This window comes from Nasonia vitripennis, chromosome 3, assembly GCF_009193385.2.
Source record: "Nasonia vitripennis strain AsymCx chromosome 3, Nvit_psr_1.1, whole genome shotgun sequence".
NCBI classification, from domain to species: domain Eukaryota; kingdom Metazoa; phylum Arthropoda; class Insecta; order Hymenoptera; family Pteromalidae; genus Nasonia; species Nasonia vitripennis.
Genome location: NC_045759.1, coordinates 214,763 through 232,661, shown reverse-complemented (window position 1 = coordinate 232,661; position 17,899 = coordinate 214,763). Strand labels below are relative to the sequence as shown.

At 54.7% G+C, this 17,899-nt stretch overlaps 2 protein-coding genes across 11 annotated transcripts in view; one reads left to right on the top strand and one right to left on the bottom strand.

Annotated features, from left to right (window-relative positions):
* LOC100119616 (LHFPL tetraspan subfamily member 6 protein) overlaps positions 1-17,899 on the top strand; it is a 124,037-nt gene that overhangs the window by 87,894 nt on the left and 18,244 nt on the right. The window lies entirely within an intron of this gene.
* Positions 1,701-8,608, bottom strand: LOC100119576 (band 7 protein AGAP004871-like). 9 transcript variants are annotated; one of them, XM_031926728.1, is made up of 7 exons: positions 3,530-8,608; positions 3,312-3,460; positions 3,013-3,213; positions 2,642-2,822; positions 2,420-2,581; positions 2,186-2,351; positions 1,701-2,085 (listed from the first exon to the last, which is right to left on the bottom strand). In XM_031926728.1, exons 2-7 carry the CDS (start codon positions 3,370-3,372, stop codon positions 1,807-1,809), a joined length of 1,050 nt encoding a protein of 349 aa, XP_031782588.1. In that variant the 5' UTR covers positions 3,373-3,460; positions 3,530-8,608; the 3' UTR covers positions 1,701-1,806. The 9 variants fall into 9 exon arrangements, 8 of the variants coding, with proteins under 8 accessions (XP_031782588.1, XP_031782587.1, XP_031782589.1 ...); XM_031926727.1 differs by having other exon boundaries at positions 3,312-3,450; positions 3,530-8,607; XM_031926729.1 differs by having other exon boundaries at positions 1,704-2,085; positions 3,317-3,460; positions 3,530-8,605.

The window sequence follows — 17,899 nt, the reverse complement described above, 5'->3', positions numbered from 1 at the left end:
GGCGCACTGCTTCCCCGAGCGCGTAATCAGCTCGTGCAAATAATGGCCGGGAGTAAAAGTCGACTCGTAAAGATCGCTTAATCAAAAGCATAAGCGGGCGCGATCGAATCGGCGTAAAAAGCGGAAGGAGCCGTAAAATCGCACTTACACGGCCGAGAGCGCTGAATATAAAAGTCCCCGACAATCAGGCGGACACGAGTCAACTCAATAATCTGTATTTACGCTGCCGCGGCCGTGAAATATCATTGCTCGCGACGGGGAATCGGGGATAGTAAACGGGCGAGCATGGACCGTTCGGCCGGGGCTATACCTTATCTTCCGGTCACGTTTCTTCCCTCGCTCGCGCGCCGTGGCTGGGAATCGAGCGACGCCGCTGTGCAACTGCGCGCGCTGTAACAGCTATACAGAGTGGGCGAGAGTACGTGCGCGGCTGTGCGCAGACACGGGAGAACTCGAGACAACATAACTCACCAATTTTCCCGGGGCTAGCCCTTCGAGAAATCATTCCGAAACTACGCCGGCGCTGCGGGCCAAGAGAAAGATGAAAGAGAGAGAGAGAGAGTGAGTGGGGGGGGGGGGGGCTGGAAGAAAAGATTCCTTTCTCGCGCTCCTTATTTTGTCTTTCCGCTATCGTGCTTTTCTCCTCTATAGTATATTCCAGCGCCTCGAATAATTTATCCGAGCAGCCGGCGCGGAGTGGGCACGTTCGGGGACCCGCGCACATTTTGCGCGGCTGGGTCACTCCCAATACTCGCGCCGCTTAACCGCCTGAGCGGATTACTTCGAGACGATAACGGATCGGGCTGCCAATGGCGCAATTACCGAGTCTCTATTATAAAAGGCCGATGCAACACGTTGCAAAGGTCGGAGCGCGGATCTGTTTGTCCCTCCTTGCCCTGTCTCTCTCCCGTCGCGTTTTTTCACTCTCCCCCTCTGCGCGCAGCCAAGAATTAATTACTCGCCGCTGCGAGCCCTTTCTTCTCTACGAACAATCGGACTTGGTTATCTCGCCGGCGTCGTCTCGCAACGCGCATACCTCGACGCTCGTGGCCGAGGCAAGTAAGAGGCCGGGAGCTCCCGCGATTGATTTCGGGACTATAGGGCCGAAAAGCGTTGCAATGCGCGAAAAAGGACGTGAAAGTCTAGCCGAAACTTAGAAACTTGCGCGCGTTCCTCGTTCAATCCACTCGGCTGGAGAGCTCCGAACGAAACATTCCCCGCCTGCGCGCAAAGGATTTAATTTCAAAACGATTTTTGCAGCGTATTCTCGCGTCCAGCTCCTTGCACGCATATAAGGTCATATTTTAACGACGCGGAATACGCCAGAAAAAGCCATATGCGCATGCGTAGGCAAAAAGCGTAATAGGTATAAAAAATCATTCGAAACGCGCTTCACTGCCCGTTTTTCTCTCTCTCTCTCTCTCTCTCTCTTTTTCGGGCGCCGCCAGCTCCCTCGCTCCCGCAGCTTTCAGCCGGCGCTGTAACAAAGAAGCCGAGCCGCGAGCCGGCGCAAAGCACGCAGACAGCCCGGAATGTCCTTTAATATACGATAACGCGTCCTTTCTTTCATCGCGGCTACACATTATACGGCGGCGATGCGCGCTCGTTAAAATGCTAGGACGTCAGCCGAATATAATGGCCTCGCTCTGGCCGCGCTGGCCGAGGGTCCAGTAAAGTGCGAAAAAAAAAAATAATAAATTTCAAAGCTAGGAAAATTAGACTAGGACTCCGCAGACTTATCGAGCATTCTGCGCTTTGACGGCTTTTCAATTTAACCGCAGCAAATACGCGCGTTTCAGCTGTGCGTTAGGAGCGCCGCGCAGCCGTAATTGGACGGGATTCGGGGCTAGACGGCTGCGTCTGCTTTGGGATAATGAGTTTGCTAGGCTGCGATTCGAAATGCTCGGGCGGAAGTTTTATTGCAAAGCTGGAATTGGATCGTACAGCAGCAGGCCAGGCCGCTCTGTTGTTCATCCTCGCGATCGGTTCCACGACGAGAAGAAGGGCGTGAACAGCTCCACGGGCAGCGGGAAGATGATGGTCGAGTTCTTCTCGGCCGATATGTTGTTCAGCGTCTGCAGGTATCTGAGCTGCGAGAGAGAGAGAGAGAGAGAGAGAGGGGGGCGGAGAGACGGGTTGGGTTAGCACTGATCTGAGCAGTTGCACAGTACTGCAATAATACTACCTGAAGGGCTGCCGGGCTCATGGAGAGGACGTCGCTGGCCTCCTTGAGGGCCCGAGAAGAGCGCATCTCCCCCTCGGCGGCGATGACTTTGGCGCGGGCCTCGCGCGCCGCCTCCGCCTCGGCGGCCATCGCGCGCTGCAGCTGCACCGGCAGGCGCACGTCCTTGCTGCGCACGAGACGGCCCGTCAGTCGGTTAGAGAGGCAAGTTTGTATATACGTACGAGGGACACTCACATCTCGACGCGCTCCACCTTGACGCCCCAGGGCTCGGTGGCCTCGTCGAGGGCCGCCTGCATCGTGTGCGAGATGGTCTCGCGCTCGGCCAGGATCTCGGCGAGGCTCCTGGTGCCCAGGACGGTGCGCAGCGTGCTCGCGGCCAGCAGTCGGGTCGAGTGGCTGAAAATTGAGAAGATTGAAACGAGCCCCGAGTGGCCGGGCCGATCGCGCAAATTGTACCTGTAGTTGGCAATCTTGACGACGGCATTGAGGGGCTCCTTGATGCGATAATAGACGACCGCGTCTACGCTGACGGTGACGGAGTCCTTGGTGAGGACCTCCTGCGGCGGCACGTCGAACGAGACCGTCCGTAAATCGACGCGCACGCAATTGTCGATGCACGGTATCACGAAGAACGTTCCTGTCGACACACACGTGGGCTGCTGCACGCTGGGACACAATTGGCTTACGCGGCGTTTCTTTCGACGACGAGCACTACCGCACGTACTGTGCGCACGTGCACGCCCCCCTCGAATGAACGTGATTTACGGGCGCGCGCTTTTTGCAAGATTTTTATATTATATATGTATATATATATGCAGGCTGCTTACCCGGTCCCTGCGGTCCGGCCTTCAGTCGGCCCATCCGGAAGACCACGGCCCGCTCGTACTCCTGCACGACCTTGAAAATGACGCAGAGCGAGAACGGCATCGTCAGGAGGATCAGCAGGAAGGAGCCGACGACGGCCATCAGCTCGATGCACCTCGTCATCGCGCCCATGCCTTGGCCGCCCGACTCGTCCGCTCGTTCCTCTGTCGGGCATCGAGAACAGCAAACGTTTCGAATCATTACTCCGACATCTGTCGCCCGGACGAAACTGGATTACACGCGTTTGTCGAAGCAATCTCACTGAACTCGACGAAGCACTCTATGCCGCCGCTGCCCGTTTTCGCGCAGCCGTAGTTTACCATGCCGAGCTCTCGAGCGTCCTTTGAGCTCCCTCCGTCCCGGCTAGGCAGACTAGACGTGTGTGGGTGTGCGGTCGCGGTCTGGGAAGGTCTCGAATTTTCATCGAATTAATCGAACTGCCGGGGAAAAAGCTCGGCGCTCGAGACGTTTCATGCTCACCTCGGAAACTCCTCCTTGATTATGCTAACAACTTCTCCAACTGCTCAATTAGCGGCGTCTCGCGAAAAATCACGCAGAGGTTCCAACTTTCCTCGGTCGCCACGACGAAAAGGAATAGCTCAACTATCGCTCGCGGAACATCCGCCCGATCCAATTTAGCCGGGCGAGCGGAGCTTCTGGCACCGAAAAACCGAGGGACGAACGAGCGATCGCTTTCTCTCTCTCTCTCTCGATACGGTCTCGCTTCGGCAGGCAAAGCTCCCCCACCATCGCGCGGCGCCTCTCCTCTCTGCTTCTTCGCTGCCGGAGTGAGAGAGCGTCTTTCGGTGGTGCCAGCAAAGTTCGCAGGAGGTATTTCGAATTTTTCTTTTCCAAGGACTTTCAGTTGATTAACAATTTTTACCTCTCCGGCGCAGCTCAACTATTTTAATCTCGAGTTCTTAATTAGTCGCGCAAATGATTGTAAGCGCGCAGCCAAGTACATCTCACTCGCGCGCTGCTGGTTATAGCTAAACTTGTTACGAGTTGCCTGCAGCCGGCCGAATCGGAGGCCGGGCGGGAAAAATTTTGCGTTTTGTCAAGTTGAAAACTCGCAATCGGCTCGCCTCGGGGACGCACTTTTCCTCGCGCTCATCGCATTAGGGCCGCAGCATCAGAGCGCAATAGCCCTTTGATTCGGAGCCGCGCGACCAATCACGACTGCCATTCATCCGCAAGCCGGGAGCGACGCCTCCGCGAGAATATCGGCAGACACCAGTGCAGCTTGCTTTGCTCTCCCGAAATATCCCCCGCGTAATGTATACAGGCGGCTCCGTTCGATTTCCCGCTGCTTCGCCGTATGCGCAGCCGTCACTCGCGACCGCAAGCCCATACCGAATTAGCCTCTCTCTGCGCGCTGCTGCAGCGGACCGTGTTTACCCGACGTGGTGCCCGACGAGAGAGTGAGAGAGAGAGAGAGCTCAGATAGCCGAGAGTTCGCCAGAGTTAAAAAGCATCGGTTCAGCCTCCGTGTTTATTTTGCTCAAATTTACTTCCACAGAGTTAGCAGCACATTTTCGTTCCGTCTATTTTGCCCCCAGGCGCTCCCAGCAACAGTTTAATTGAACCAGCGGCAAAGGAAAATAAACTTACTCGGCGCCGCGGAATTGTTATACACCCGTCAATGCACTGATTATTCAAAGGAATCCGCGCCGGCGTTCAAATAATCCAATTTCAAAGAAACTCCTCGAATCGGATTACGAGGGCGCGCGCAGCAGTCGATGCGGATACGCGCTGTGTATTGCTAATTCGAGTCGTCAGACTTATTCACCGGAGCGATGACTCGGGCGTTTTCGAAAGCAAGTCGCTTCCGCGCGCAGCTTTTTCTAAGTTAGCAGTGTATTTTTCCCATGAGAAATGGCGCGGGCGATGACGAGGGCGCCTCTCCTCGACGACGAGAGCTCGCAGCGATTCCTAATTTCCCGTCTCGCTGGCTCATTCAATTAAGGGCTTATGCGTTTGACGCGCAGCGAGTGCGGGATATTAGCGCTTCGGGGTATCGCTCGCCTTTGACGCGGAGCTGTCGATCGCTTTATCGGCGGCTGGAAAGAAGCGGCGCGAGATCTCGATAGCCCGGAATCGCGCTCGACCGGCCGAGCCCCGCAGGGCCGTTAAAGTGCCGGGGCTCAGCGCTCCCGCACGCCGCACGTGCGGCGGCCTAATGCCTAGCTTAGCGCTGCGGACTAGCCGAGGATCATTTTATCGATTTTTATCGCGTCTTTCAAGGCCGTCCTCGGGCCGCTCTATTAGCCGACATTTCACGCTATGGAGCCGTGAAGCAAGCCGCAGCGGGCCGGCTGCGGGTATCTCGTCATGCGCGATCCGGCTCTTCTTTGTCGCGGCGGCAAAGTGAGAATGACCGCCCTCGCCGGCAGAGTAATTAGTACGGGAAATTGTGTTGCGCGACGCGGCGGGGGAAGAGCGAGAGGTAGGGCGAGGGCGGCACGAGATGAAGAGATACTAACGAAGCTTTGCCCTCTCCTTTGCCCGCCCCATGCACTCTCGATGATTATGCGGTAGAAAAGTTGCACTTAGTCGAACCTCGTTTCGAGCTGCATTAAAGTGTCCTCCGCATACGGATAATCCATTGACCGCCTTTGAGAGAGAGAGAGAGAGAGAGAGAGAGAGAGAGCGCGACTGCTGCAGGCTGGAAAATAGGCAATTTGCATACGGCGCTCCGCGCGGCTGTTTATCAAGTGTTCGTAGACTCGCGCGCCGGGGATACACAATGAAATATTCAGTGCAGAAAGTGGCTGCGAAGGAAGTTCAGCGCGGAGAATTCCGAGTCGTCCTGCGTTAATTTTTGAGGAGCCATAATTCAGCGCGGTTAAAGTCGTCGGAAAGTTGATTTCGCCGTCGTCGAGACTTGATTAAAAGCCGAGTATTTATATCTGTCATTGGCTCTCGGGGCTGCAAGTTCCGCGCCGAGCAATCAAAGTAATTTGCCCCCGCTGCAGCTCTTTTGAATATGCTCCGGCGGGGCGATCCCTTCGTTAAATATTAAATAGTTGAGAACTGGCAATTCGGAACTCGGAATGGCATTAATAATGTGTACCTTTTATTGAAATGCGCTCCTCCGCCGACTCCGAAGCCGGCTGGTTACTTAAACAAGCAGATGAGCGCGAGCGGAGAACTTAAATCGCCGCGGAATGGGACGAATGCGGGGCCGGAAATGAAAAGAGTGCCGAAAAAATCAGCCGATCTAGTTCGCGCTCGGTTATTAGCCCGTCTCGCGTCTCGTATTCTCGATGCAAACACGCGCCGCCGCAGCCTCGAGCTCTTTGTCGCGGCAGCTTCCGCTCTCAGCTCGTCGTTATCGCATTCAATTTCCTCGATGCGGGGGCGTTTCGTTATCAAAGCGCCGACAGCCCGGAAAATCCAGGCGCGCTCCTCTTCTTTAACCCACATCCCGCCGAGCGACGTCCTCGATAATGTCGTCGGTGGCGGCGTCGTTCGGGGAGCGAATGAGGCAGAAGCGCGCGCGCGCGCGACTCTGAAAAAGCGCGCGCGCGCCCGCGCGAACGACGAGAGGCAACGAGAGGGCTTCGCGCGTCGTCGAATGAAAGGGGCCGTAGGTTACGTAGCCGAGGATTTATGAGATGCCGGCTAAAGTGTGCGCGTGTGCAGACTCGAGAGGGATGGAGGGCGGATGATGGCCTCAATAATTCAGTGCGGGCTCTTTGGAGTCACGGCGTTCCCCTGCGCGCCTACATTTTGCGGTGAGTTTTTCGCAGGCTTCGATGAGCCGCGACTCAACAAGTTATCTCAGTCCTCTTCGAAAGCTTTTCCAGCGCGGCGCATCGTGATTAAAAAGTATTGCCTCCCGGAGCGCAAATTCAAACAGTCGCGTGTCCGCAGCTTCAATCTCGCCTCACTTATTCTTCTCGACCCGCTGCAACTATTACACGAGCTGCGGGCGATTTTCTCCCTCGCCCCCGCTCTCGCCGCGCGCGGTCTCTCCTCCATTAAGCCGGCGAATTAAATTACTGAAATTACACCCCTGGGCAGGAAGTGCCAGGTGGAAAATCCGCGAGGCGCGGCCTCGGCAACGAGATTAAGATCCTCCCCGTCTTGCCTTAACATTAACCCCTTAACTCTTCTCGCTCGGCCTCTCTCTCCCTCTCGGCGTCTGTTGGCGTCTGTTGGCGTCTGTTGGCGAGCGCGCTGGTATAACTCGCCGGTTAAGCTTGTACTTCGGCCGACTGCCACGCAATATTAGTCCGGGAATTCGCCATTGCATTTTCAGAGCCGGCTGCGTTTTTTCTCCAGGCAACGGGCGCAACGCTTCTCGTCGAGTTTCATCGATTATGCCAGCAGCGCGGCCGCACTCTCGGCAATTTGAAAAAGCAGGCCCGCGCGCGCCGATGCGTGCCTATGCGCCAATTGCAAACTGCGCGGACGGACTTGAGTTGACTTTACGCGGGGGTTTTTGCTCTGCGGTCTAGCTCATATGCGGCCGCTCGTGAAAGTGGCTCGCGTTACTGCCGCCGAGGGCTTACGCTCGATCCCGGCTTCACGATCGCTTCTTCCGAGTCGGCATTAAACGCTTTATTGTTTGCCATGAAAATCTATGGGGCGAGTACGACGGGACGAACCTCTGGCGGCCGCGGAAATTCGCGGGAAATTCGCGGGAAATTCGCTCGCGTTCCTCCCACTCGCCCAGTTGCAATTTCCGAAAAAGGAGAACAAAGCGCTTTAGAGAACTGAGCAAGTAAGTCGTTGTCGCCGCGCTACGGCGAAATTCGGAATGCCATCTGCCTTGGGTAGCGTAGGTATCGCCGCAAGCTCGTCAAGGCCCGTAGCTCTGTAGCCCCCTGTATCTCTCGACCCGGCGCGTGTACACAAGCCCGCCGCTGCAGCAAACATATTCCCCGCGCGCCAGCTAGCCTACGCATAGCTATACCTATGTATAGCGGCTCGATTCCGCTCTGTAGCCTCGTTGACAGGTACGCGCTAAACCGAGAGCCCAGCCGCTGTACCATCTCGGCGCGTGGCTCGGATCTGATGTCGTCGGCCGGCCGCACGGCTCGCAATCGACGGCGAGCCGCGACGAATGATCCTTAAAACGAGCAGGATGCGGAGCTCGAACGCCGGTAATCTCGCGCGCTCCGCCTCCTGTTTCTGCTGCAGATTACTCCGGACTCGATTCGCTCCGCTTGTCGCTTGTAGATGCGAACAGGGAGCTGCGCAGCCCGGATACGTGCTCGTAAAAATGCCGGCTTCTTTATTGTCCGCCCGACGAGGTCGCCGCGATTGCCTTGGCGTCCTCGGCGATAAATCATAAACAAGAGCCAACGCGCATCTCGAGACATTCGTCTTGGCCGGCGCAGCTCCTCTTCGTTAGCTCGCGATCGCGCGCGCTATCTATAAATAAGTACGCGGGACGTGTACATAAATACGGAGAGCCTTGCGATAAAAATTTACGAGGCCGAACGCGAATCCAATGCGACCGGTTAGAGCCGAATCGGGATGTATCCTCGGAGCGCCGCGAACTATCCGTTATTTATCCTCCGCCATAATTCATCTCAGACGCGTCCGATGCAGGAATAAACAACGCGGCCCAGCGCCGGCCCGAGTTTTGACTGATGATTCGCCTTTTTCTCCCGCTTCTCCTGCGATTTTGCTGCCGTAAGTGCGGAGAGCAGCTGACCTGCTCGTCTCTGCAGCGGCCCTTTGAATCCCGCGCAGACGCGGCGGCGTGCTCGTTTTCTTTCATGGCCCGCTTAAATGCCCGCGCGCACTCAAGAGGGGGAGGGGACAGAAGGCGGCTCTTTCACTTTTCGCGTTCGTTATTTATAGGCAATTTCCCAGAGTTCCGATAGGCCCTATCCGTCTCTTTTCATCTTCAGCCCCGCGTGTCGCTGTTTTTCCCCCGTCGCGTCTTTGTCTCGCCCGACGCGCTCGCTTTCGAGCTTAATTTTTCTGCGTCGCTGCCGGGACGAGTTTTTTCGCTGGAACAGCCGACGTCGCACGTGTCCGCTCTATTGATCACGAGCCCGCGGCAGCGTTGTTGCTCGCTCTCCTAACTCATCTCGACGCGGGGGCATTTTTCGCCAGCCACGTGACCGTCGTCGAGCCGTCGTTGGCGGAAATCGAGCTCCTTGAGTCATGCCTGCGCGGAAAGGGCTCGGATAATTACTCGCTGGAGATGGGAATGAGCGGGATCAAAGCCGAGCTCGACGCCTAATTAACAGCCTGACGAGCGATCACGCGCTGCGCATCCCGAGCCGATTCCCGCGGAGTTTTATCGCCGAGAAATGCCTTGCCTCGCGCACTTTATGTTTCTCACCCGAAGCGTAGTTGGAAAAAACGAGCCGGCGGCCTCGGGGAAAGTTGCTAGAGAGCGGCGCGCGATCGATATTATTCAGGCGGCGGCGGCGGCATCCGGCAAAGCTTCGATCGCTTATCGTCGGGTGCCTTTCTCCCACTCCCTCGCTCGTATACGTATCTCTCTGGAGGAGAGAAGAAAGTTCGCGGCCGAAAAGAAGGCATCGCGAGCTCGGGCCATCCATCAGTCAGCGAGACGCCGTGTGACGCCGATCTTCCTCCTCTCCTCCCTCGTGCACGCAGGTGCGCACATCGCAGGTGTCCCTATACACGCGCTACAAATCATGGAGGACGCGTCGCGTCCGTCCCTCGTCCTTCCACTCTGTTCCGTCCATCTCGGCGGTGTATCCAGCGCGTCTTTTTCCGCAGGGAGCTTTTCGAGCACTGCACATTTATGGGCCGAGAGATAGGCAGGCGCGAGCGCAACGCAATGATCAATAATAGCCAATGGAAAGCCAGTGCGGCTCCAGATCGTAACGATCCAGCCGCTGCGGAAGAAGCAATGGCAAATAGAAACAGGATAGAGCAGCGAATAAAAAGCGATAAAGAAGCATAAAAAGAGACAGCGAAAATACGAAGAGCCGGGGAGAGAGCCGGAGGAACGGCTCCTCGGATTTAACGGGAACGGAGGGCTGAAAGCCGGAAAGAAACGGGAGCGACGGCGAGGCGACGGGACAATGTCCTCGGCTGCTCTCTCGGCAGCGTGACCGGCATTTTCGATTCAGGGGCTAATAATAATTCATGGCCTCTTCGCCCGAGATGACTACTCTTGTTCCGCGCGGCCGATGCGCGACTATGCGAGTACAGCTACACTACTCTCGGGCGAGTTATCGGCGCCTTTATTTCTCGAGCATTTCGCAATCATTACTCCGAGCTCCCGTCCAATCGAACGCGCCCGGCGAAGGGGCGAAGCTGAAAAAGCGGGCGCGCTTCGAAAAACACGTTGTTCTAATCTCTCTTCGCCCGCCCGCCTAGCAGGCATTAGCGGCAGGCCGCAGCAAACAGTGCTCCGGAAAGTCAATGTTATTGCCAATCTCCGAATGTCTGGCACGAGGCTTTGTCGGCGCCGTCAGAAGCCAAAGCTATTGCGCAATATCGTCGATCGCCGTGAGAGCGGCGACATGAATATTCCATTCTCATCGCGGCGGCGCAGTGTTCCACGAAAACGCGCGGAGACGACAAGCAGATACTCGTAGAGCATAGCCGGCGTCGTTTGGCTTCGAGGGGCGAGAATCTCTCCCGCGGGGCTATGAAAAATTCAATGTTGCCGCAGTGCGCGCCGCCGCGAGAGATTGACTTAAAATGTAGTTATGCGAAAAAGAGCGGGCGGAGAATGGGGAAAAAATGTCGCTACGCCGCTGGCTAACGCCTTTATCATTGCCAGGCTGCGGATGAAGACGAGCCGAGGCGGGAAATCGAGAGACCGGCTGCTCGATCATTTATGGATCCGAACGGCTACTTTTCCCGGCTCGCGCGCGGGCCATCCGAGATATTCAAATGCGAATGGAGATGCGGCCTGAGCCGCAAGGATAAATCATAGCGCCCGCGCGGGGCATGATTTCACGGCCGAACGCTCGCGTGATTATGCGAACATTTTTAGTAGGCCTGTACAGTATTTAGCCGGGGCTGCGAATTGATAGGGTACGCTGCCGGAAGTTTAAACGGGTAAATACTCGGGGCCGAATATTTTATCGGAGCTCGAAGAATGAGAAAGCTGCCAGCTCGCTCGAATAATTTCCCCTTTATTGCGCCGCGAGCCAATGAGGCATGCCGCGAATTTCGCCTGTTTTCCTTGAATTTCAATATAATCGATGTACGCTGCAATCTTGGGAGGAGCAGCACTCAGCGTCAAGCTCATCTCTCCCCGTGCAATCGCTGTCCGGGGATTAATATTCCAGCGACACGAGGGCCGACGGCCAAGTTCGCCCGCGACGAGCCGCTCTGTGCGCGCGTGAGCTGGTGCGGGGTAAACAGCGCTGTATCAGCGCGGCATTAAGCATTCATGGCTTCGATGTTTTCAAGTTCGAGCGCACGTGCCTCGCCGGAGGCGTTGTCCCGGCCGCGCTTGGCCCGCGACTCTGAGCTGCGTAGCTCAACATTCCTTCCGGAATTTTGAAAGCCCATTTTCGCGCGAATCGAAAGCCTCGCGCTGCTGCGCCAAGTACCGAGCCGATGCTCTCGGTATCGGCTTACTTTGCAACCCCCAGCCTTCAAACTTGCCGGAGATAATCCACTATTTTCCCCGCTTTCTCCCTTTCTCGGCGCCAACTCCGTCACGTTCCCCGACGTTCCCCGGCGTGACGGAGTTGGCTCCCCCATACGGCGCAAATCCTCGAGAGTAGCTGCAGACGGGCTGCGAAAAAATGCTCCTCTCGCACGTCGGCGGCCGAGCGATCCCTTCGCCTCCGCGGAAGGCGCCGCCGAGTGTGCAGCCTGCAGTCTGAGGGAAAATTTCGAGGAATTACCTTGGCATAATCCGCAGCGTCGCGTGCCCGGATTAGAATTAATTCTGCACATTGCGGAAATGGGGCGCGCACCTCCGCCTGCTCGGCTCATTCCCGCGGCCTCTCCTCCTTGCCCCCCTGGCCCGGTTTGACAGTCGAGTTTTCTCCGCGGCTGTAAGTGATAAATCGCGCGCGCGCGCGCCGCCGAGAGGCTCAAGGGGCCAAGAAGCATGGGGAAATTAGGCAAACGAGGCGTCGCACGCTTCTCGAGAAGGCTGCACTTCACTCGTTACTTGACTCGTCACTTGAACGTGCCTCCCGAGCGATCCGCTGAATATGAAAAGGAAGTTCGACGCGCACTCGGGTCGGGATTCAGGTTTTTCAATTTGGAGCGGCCGTTGCCGACGAGAAATTTCTTCGCGCGAGACAAAGGCCGCGTTCCGCGATGCAAAAGAGCTTATGCAAAATCAGAAAGTATGTACGTAAGACTGGCGCAAAGGCGACAAAGGAAATCCGGGAGGGAAAGAGTTCGGGGCTGATGGAATTTCCTGTAGCAGGCGCAGGGGCACAGCTACGTACAGGGGGCGCGTATCCGATGTATATACACATAGTCGTTCTTTGATTAGAAAGCCGTGGGCTATATACCTACGCATAGCGGCGGTGGATCCTCATTAGCATCGAATGAGCCGAGAGATGTGCAGCCAGGGGGGGTAGAACGGCGAAAGGGGTAAGCGAGGCCGAGACGGCTCTGTTATGGGAGGGGGGGGGGGTCTTATCCGCGCTGCTTCGATTAACGAGAGGAGAAAATACGCTGCATTCCTAATTGGATCGCTCCTTCGTTCCCAGCCAAGTTTTCATTTGTTTTTCATTGATTTTCATTTTTATCTCGCAATTTCCGGAGCAAAAACGGCAGAGGCAAATTAGAATTTCGCCCGGAGGATTTTCCTCCGCCATCGAGCTCGAGGGCTGCGGTGCCGCGCATGGCCTACTTGCAGACTCGCCGCGGAGCAACGACTGCAGCAGCAAGAAGGGTAATTAAACGTCCGGAAGAAATGAATTCCACTAAGTGGAACAATCAGTTGGGCTCGTCGAGGAGTAGGGAGCGGGTAAAAATCGAGGGGGCGTACGGACACGTCCCCTGTTTAGCGGCCGGGAAAAAAGCGTTCGAAAATGCCGCCTCCGCAGGAGAGCCGAAAAGGACAACGGGCGGAGGAAGTAAAGCCCGATTCGGCGAGATGGCCCGAATCACTGGCGGAGGAAAAATCAGATGGATCAGCGCGCGCCGCTCGGCGTGCTTCGTCGCATACGGTACGCCTCGGGCCTTGCCATTACTATGAGGAGGGGAGGGCCGATGCAACGACACTTTGGACTCGCGGCTGTCGATTAACGAGCGGCTGCCGATAAGGCTGACTATTCGGTTTTGACTGCTTCAGCTCGGGGCGAAATAGCGCGTTAAGGCGCAGCAGAAGGAGCTCGGCGAGAATCCGCGCGAGTAAGCGCCGGAGATAAAAGTTGGAGCGGTGTAAAAGGAGAAAGAGCGAAAGGGAGGATCAAAAATCGAGCGGGCGTGGGTTGTTAGTCGGCACGACAACTGGCGATGAAGGCGCGAGCGTAAAGCGTAATCGCGCTTCGCTCCCCGCGCCCGAGCCGATTACGGGCGCAACAGCGGCCGCGAAGCCCGGATCAAGCGAAATTCCTGGCGCAGGGCAGATCAGCTTTACGATTATGGAAAGGAGCCAGTGCAGATTATTACGATTGCCCGGGCGCGCGGCGCTCTCGGCATCCAGATCGGCTCGGCCCTTGTCGAATGACTTTGTGCTCCGGCGAGCCTGCATAGCTGGCTCCCGCAGGCTGCAGCCGATGCACTCGTCGAGAGGGTATTTGCAGAACCGCGCGCGCCTGTACAAGAATGTTTGGCCAGCGAAAAGTCGCCGCGCGGGCTCCGGGGCGCGACTCTGACTTTTTCATGGAGCTGCATCTTTCAGCAGGCCTTTGGCCCGTCTCCTTTTTCTCAGCCGTTTCTTTCCTTTCCTGCGCGTCTGCGGTGTCTCGGAATGAGAGCGAGTCCCAGCGAGCACTCGAGCTGCCTCGGCTGCGGCTCTCGGCGCTGATCTCTCGAGAGCCTCGCCTTTTCCTTCCCTAACCCACTTCGCTCGCTGCGCCCTTTCCCGCCAGCCACTTGGCCTCTCTCCTTCTTTTTCTAATTGCATACAAAATAACACGACTCGCGATTCGGAGGAGGCACTCTCGCGGGCAAGTTGCGCTCCTCCTCGCCGAAATAGGGAACGTTGTAATTCCACCGAGCCACGGAGTCGCCAACTCGCGCGCCGCTGTCCGGGTTTTAATGCCGGACTTGACGAAATTCCGGTGGCGAAAGCTCCGCAGAGCAGGGATAAAAAGATAAAAAAGAGCTGCAAGGGGCTAAAAAAGGGCGCCGAGGAAATCAAGGAACTTTCGCGGTTCTTGCGCATGCATGTCGTATCGTTAAAGCGCGCGCGCGCGTGCGAGAGAGCTCTCGCTCTCCCGCTCTCTTAAAAACTCCAGGACTAAGAAATTCGTGCGCGCTTCACGCTCCTGCGCGCTTTATTTTGTTTAAATTTCCGCGGAACTAGAGCTCGCTTTTTTTTAAAGGCGGGGCTAACTGTCCGGCCAAATAACCGGGCTGCTGAAACTTTGTTATCCTGCAGGTGTTTGTCTGGAAAACGGCTGTTTTGTTACCGAGCGCGAGCTCTGCTGGCTTTGGTTATCCGAGAAATTCCATTCAGTTGTAAGCATTTCAGCTTACTTTTAATCACTCCAAGTACATCGAAAGGTAGAACGCGGATGCGATACACGTGTTCCATTTCAACGTGCCGGGTATATTCGGGAAATTCTTTCAATAAATACTGCCAAGGTTTATCGGGGAAAATAGCAATATGTTGCCACGGCGCTGACTCTGCGAGCCCATATGCCTCTAGCCCTGCGCAGAGGCCATCGAGCCTATTAAGCAAGCGGCATCATTATACGGAGTATCGCATGCTCGCAATATCAATGCATTGGTAGCAGAGCAAATTTTAATAAATCTCCTCGAGTCCCGCTCTCTGTTCGCGTTCTCTCCCTCTTTCGCTCGGACGATAATAGAATGTACAGCAGTATGTATATGCAGTATGCACTGCAGCGGCTGCAAAAACGCACAACAGCCCCTCGGTTTTATCGGGCCGTTGCCTCGAATACGAGCGCGCTCGGACTATCCGCGCGCAGATGCAGTCCCCCTATCAGTATGGGATCGTCCATTTTTTCATTCGATTTTCCATACCTTCCGGCTCTCCTTTCGGCCTTTTTAGGCACGACCGCGACACGGAAGAAAAATGTGCGAGATGCGATATCTCACGCAATTTTCGACCGATCGGGCTGAAATGATAAAAAACTATTTTTTTTTTCTGAATCCCGATCCTCTACGTCGTTTTCAAATGCGGGCACAATTTGTTCGATTTTTAGCGTTTTTTTAATAAAAATTTTCCTGTGATGCGTTTATCTCGGAAAGGCTTTAATCAATCGGGCTAAAAATTTGTGTGCGAGCTCCCCTCGTAATACTAAGCTGACAGATTTATTTTGGGCTTGATCCTGCACGTATACGCAGAATGCGGTCACCTCCAAAAATCGCTACAAAATCATTCTACAAAAAAAAGTTAAATCGAAAAGTTATAGATCTTTGAAAAATACTACTAACTTTTTCCCATTAACGTCAAACCATGAAAATGCTTAGAACTCGAGTTTGCAGCCTAAAATTGATTTTTTACAGCTAAAAACCAATTATTTGCCATAAAACATTACGGATTTACGTTTTACATGAAAATGTTAAATGTAAAAGTTGTAAACATTTTCAAAATACAACTTTTTACCGAATACAATCCGTGTAACTTGGCATCGTATAACGACGTACGCTATATTAATTAAATCTTTTAAGCTGAATCAGTACAATTCACTTTCAAAATTCAAGTGTATATAGTGAACTAGAAAAACCTAAACTCAATAAATAAAATTGCTTAGATTGAAGAAAAGCTCTAAGTAGCTTACTACATCCCCCTAAACTATGCTAAATAGCTAAACAATCAATTTTCTAATATTCTAATTGAAATCCTACAAACGAAATATCATCCTTTTGTTTACTTCCTCTTGAAAACTGCGATACAAAAGTGTTGTATTATTTATCTGAAATTAGAATAGAATAAAATTAAAATAAGATATATTTTAAGAATATCTACAAACAAAAATAAATAATTGATAGAAATACAAATAAGTTACTAATTTTCCAGTAGTTTTGACGATAGCGTTGATGACCGCCAGAAGAATAGCAATCAAAACTTTGACAACAATATTGAAAAAAAAAAACAGGATAACACTGCGAAGCGCGAGCGTCAGCGGTCGTGCCTTATGCGCAAAGCGATGCAAGGCGCTAGTTCCATCTTTCCAGGAGAGCAGCTGCACGCGGCTACAGAATTAAAACGTCCGCAAGCATTCGCGGAATCGGGCGAAAAGCCCAGAGCTAAATCATAGATACGCGGGCCGTTCATGAAAATCCTGGAAAACACAGACGCAAAACAAATCCGACTGCACTCAGCGAGCTTTCAAGCTCGCCTGTGTTGGAACTATCAACGAAGCCACACGCGTCGCGCATACATCGGATCGTCATCGTCAGATCCATCCAAGCTGCAGGCATTTCGGGAAATGATAGCTCGCGAATACACAATAACCGGGCGAAAAGCTTTGTCCGCGAAAAAACAGCCGCCCCATCGCATATTGAAACCTCGCTGGCGAGCGCGCCAAGCCCTTTGTTCTTTTGCGCCTATCGCGCGGAGTAGCGCGCGAGGGCATATCTGCGGTCAGCATCGTCGAATGGCCTCGTCAATGGCTCGCCGAGTCTCGACTGGACCAGCGCACGCAGCGCGCCGATAAGCCGCGGGGCTCTCGACTCCTCCTCGCGCGCGTACGAGGCTCTCACCTTCGGCTGTAATCCACCGGCGGGTTATCGGCTGTTCGGCTTCGGCTGCTCGCCCGCCGGTCCGGCCGCGTTATCCGTATGAGCTCACTTACGGACAGCCTCGCGCCAGCGACGCGGTTCGAGCGGAGCCTCGATTCAAAGTCACTGCAATTACTCTTGATTAAATTCGTCTCGGGAGCGCTGCATACGGCGTATCAAAATTAACTGCAGGCGGTCGCGCAGCTCCTCGGTTCGCGGAATTCCAGAGCCCCGGAGGTCCCGGCAATCCCAGAAGTAGCCGGCGACCGCTGAGCTACTCCCGCGCGCGTCCTCGCATCGACTGGACTCGAGTTACGCGCCGGCCCCGGTTATCTTTGCCGCCTGCCGCCCTCGGGGGCACCTTTGCTACTTCGCTCGATACGCGCGCCCGTGTGCGCGTCTCGGAGTTATGCAGCTCGGCTGCTGGGAAACGAGTGCGCGATTTGCCCGTCGAAGCCAATCGGGTCCGATTAGCTATATTCGTTTGCGCGACCGGAGCGAGCCACTCCGATCCGAACTTTCGTAAACGCTTCTACTCGATTGTTCACCTCCGTCGCAAACCGTTTCGCCCCTCGACGTCGCGAGCAGCGGCAACGCAATTTTCGCGACTTTGCTCTGAAATACTCGCCATAATTGCTTTTGGCATTCATCAGCCGAGAGTCATTCGAATGCGCGCCGCGTCGCTCCGAACGCGAGAGAGAGACGCATTTGCGCAGAGCCGTCTCTTTATCTTTAGCATTAACCTTCTCTCGCGCGGCCTGCTTCTTTTTACCTACACAGAGACGCATGCTCGGGCCTGTCATTTGCCGAGCGATTGCTTCTTCCATTCATTATCCGAAAGTCATTTGTGTGTGCTCGCTCTTTCAAAGCCCCTTCGCTACAAGCGTTTGTTTCTTTTTTTTTTTTTTTTATCGACGATCAAGATACGCGCGGGAGAATATTATCAAAATCCGCAATCGAGCCAATATCGTTCAGACTGCACACGCCGCGTCGGGGGTAAAAAACAAATTGAATCGAGAAAGCTCGGTGAAAAACAAGAGAGAAACGCAGCGCAGTGCGCAG

What these genes read in the sequence shown, in the direction of transcription:
- LOC100119576 (XM_031926728.1), bottom strand. Translation starts at nt 3,372, where the DNA reads ATGGTAAACTACGGCTGCGCGAAAACGGGCAGCGGCGGCATAGAGTGC. An exon ending in AGAGTGCTTCGTCGAGTTCA is followed by an intron (nt 3,214 to 3,311) that starts GTGAGATTGCTT and finishes GATGCCCGACAG; the next exon opens with AGGAACGAGCGGACGAGTCG. An exon ending in TGAGCCCGGCAGCCCTTCAG is followed by an intron (nt 2,086 to 2,185) that starts GTAGTATTATTG and finishes CTCGCAGCTCAG; the next exon opens with ATACCTGCAGACGCTGAACA.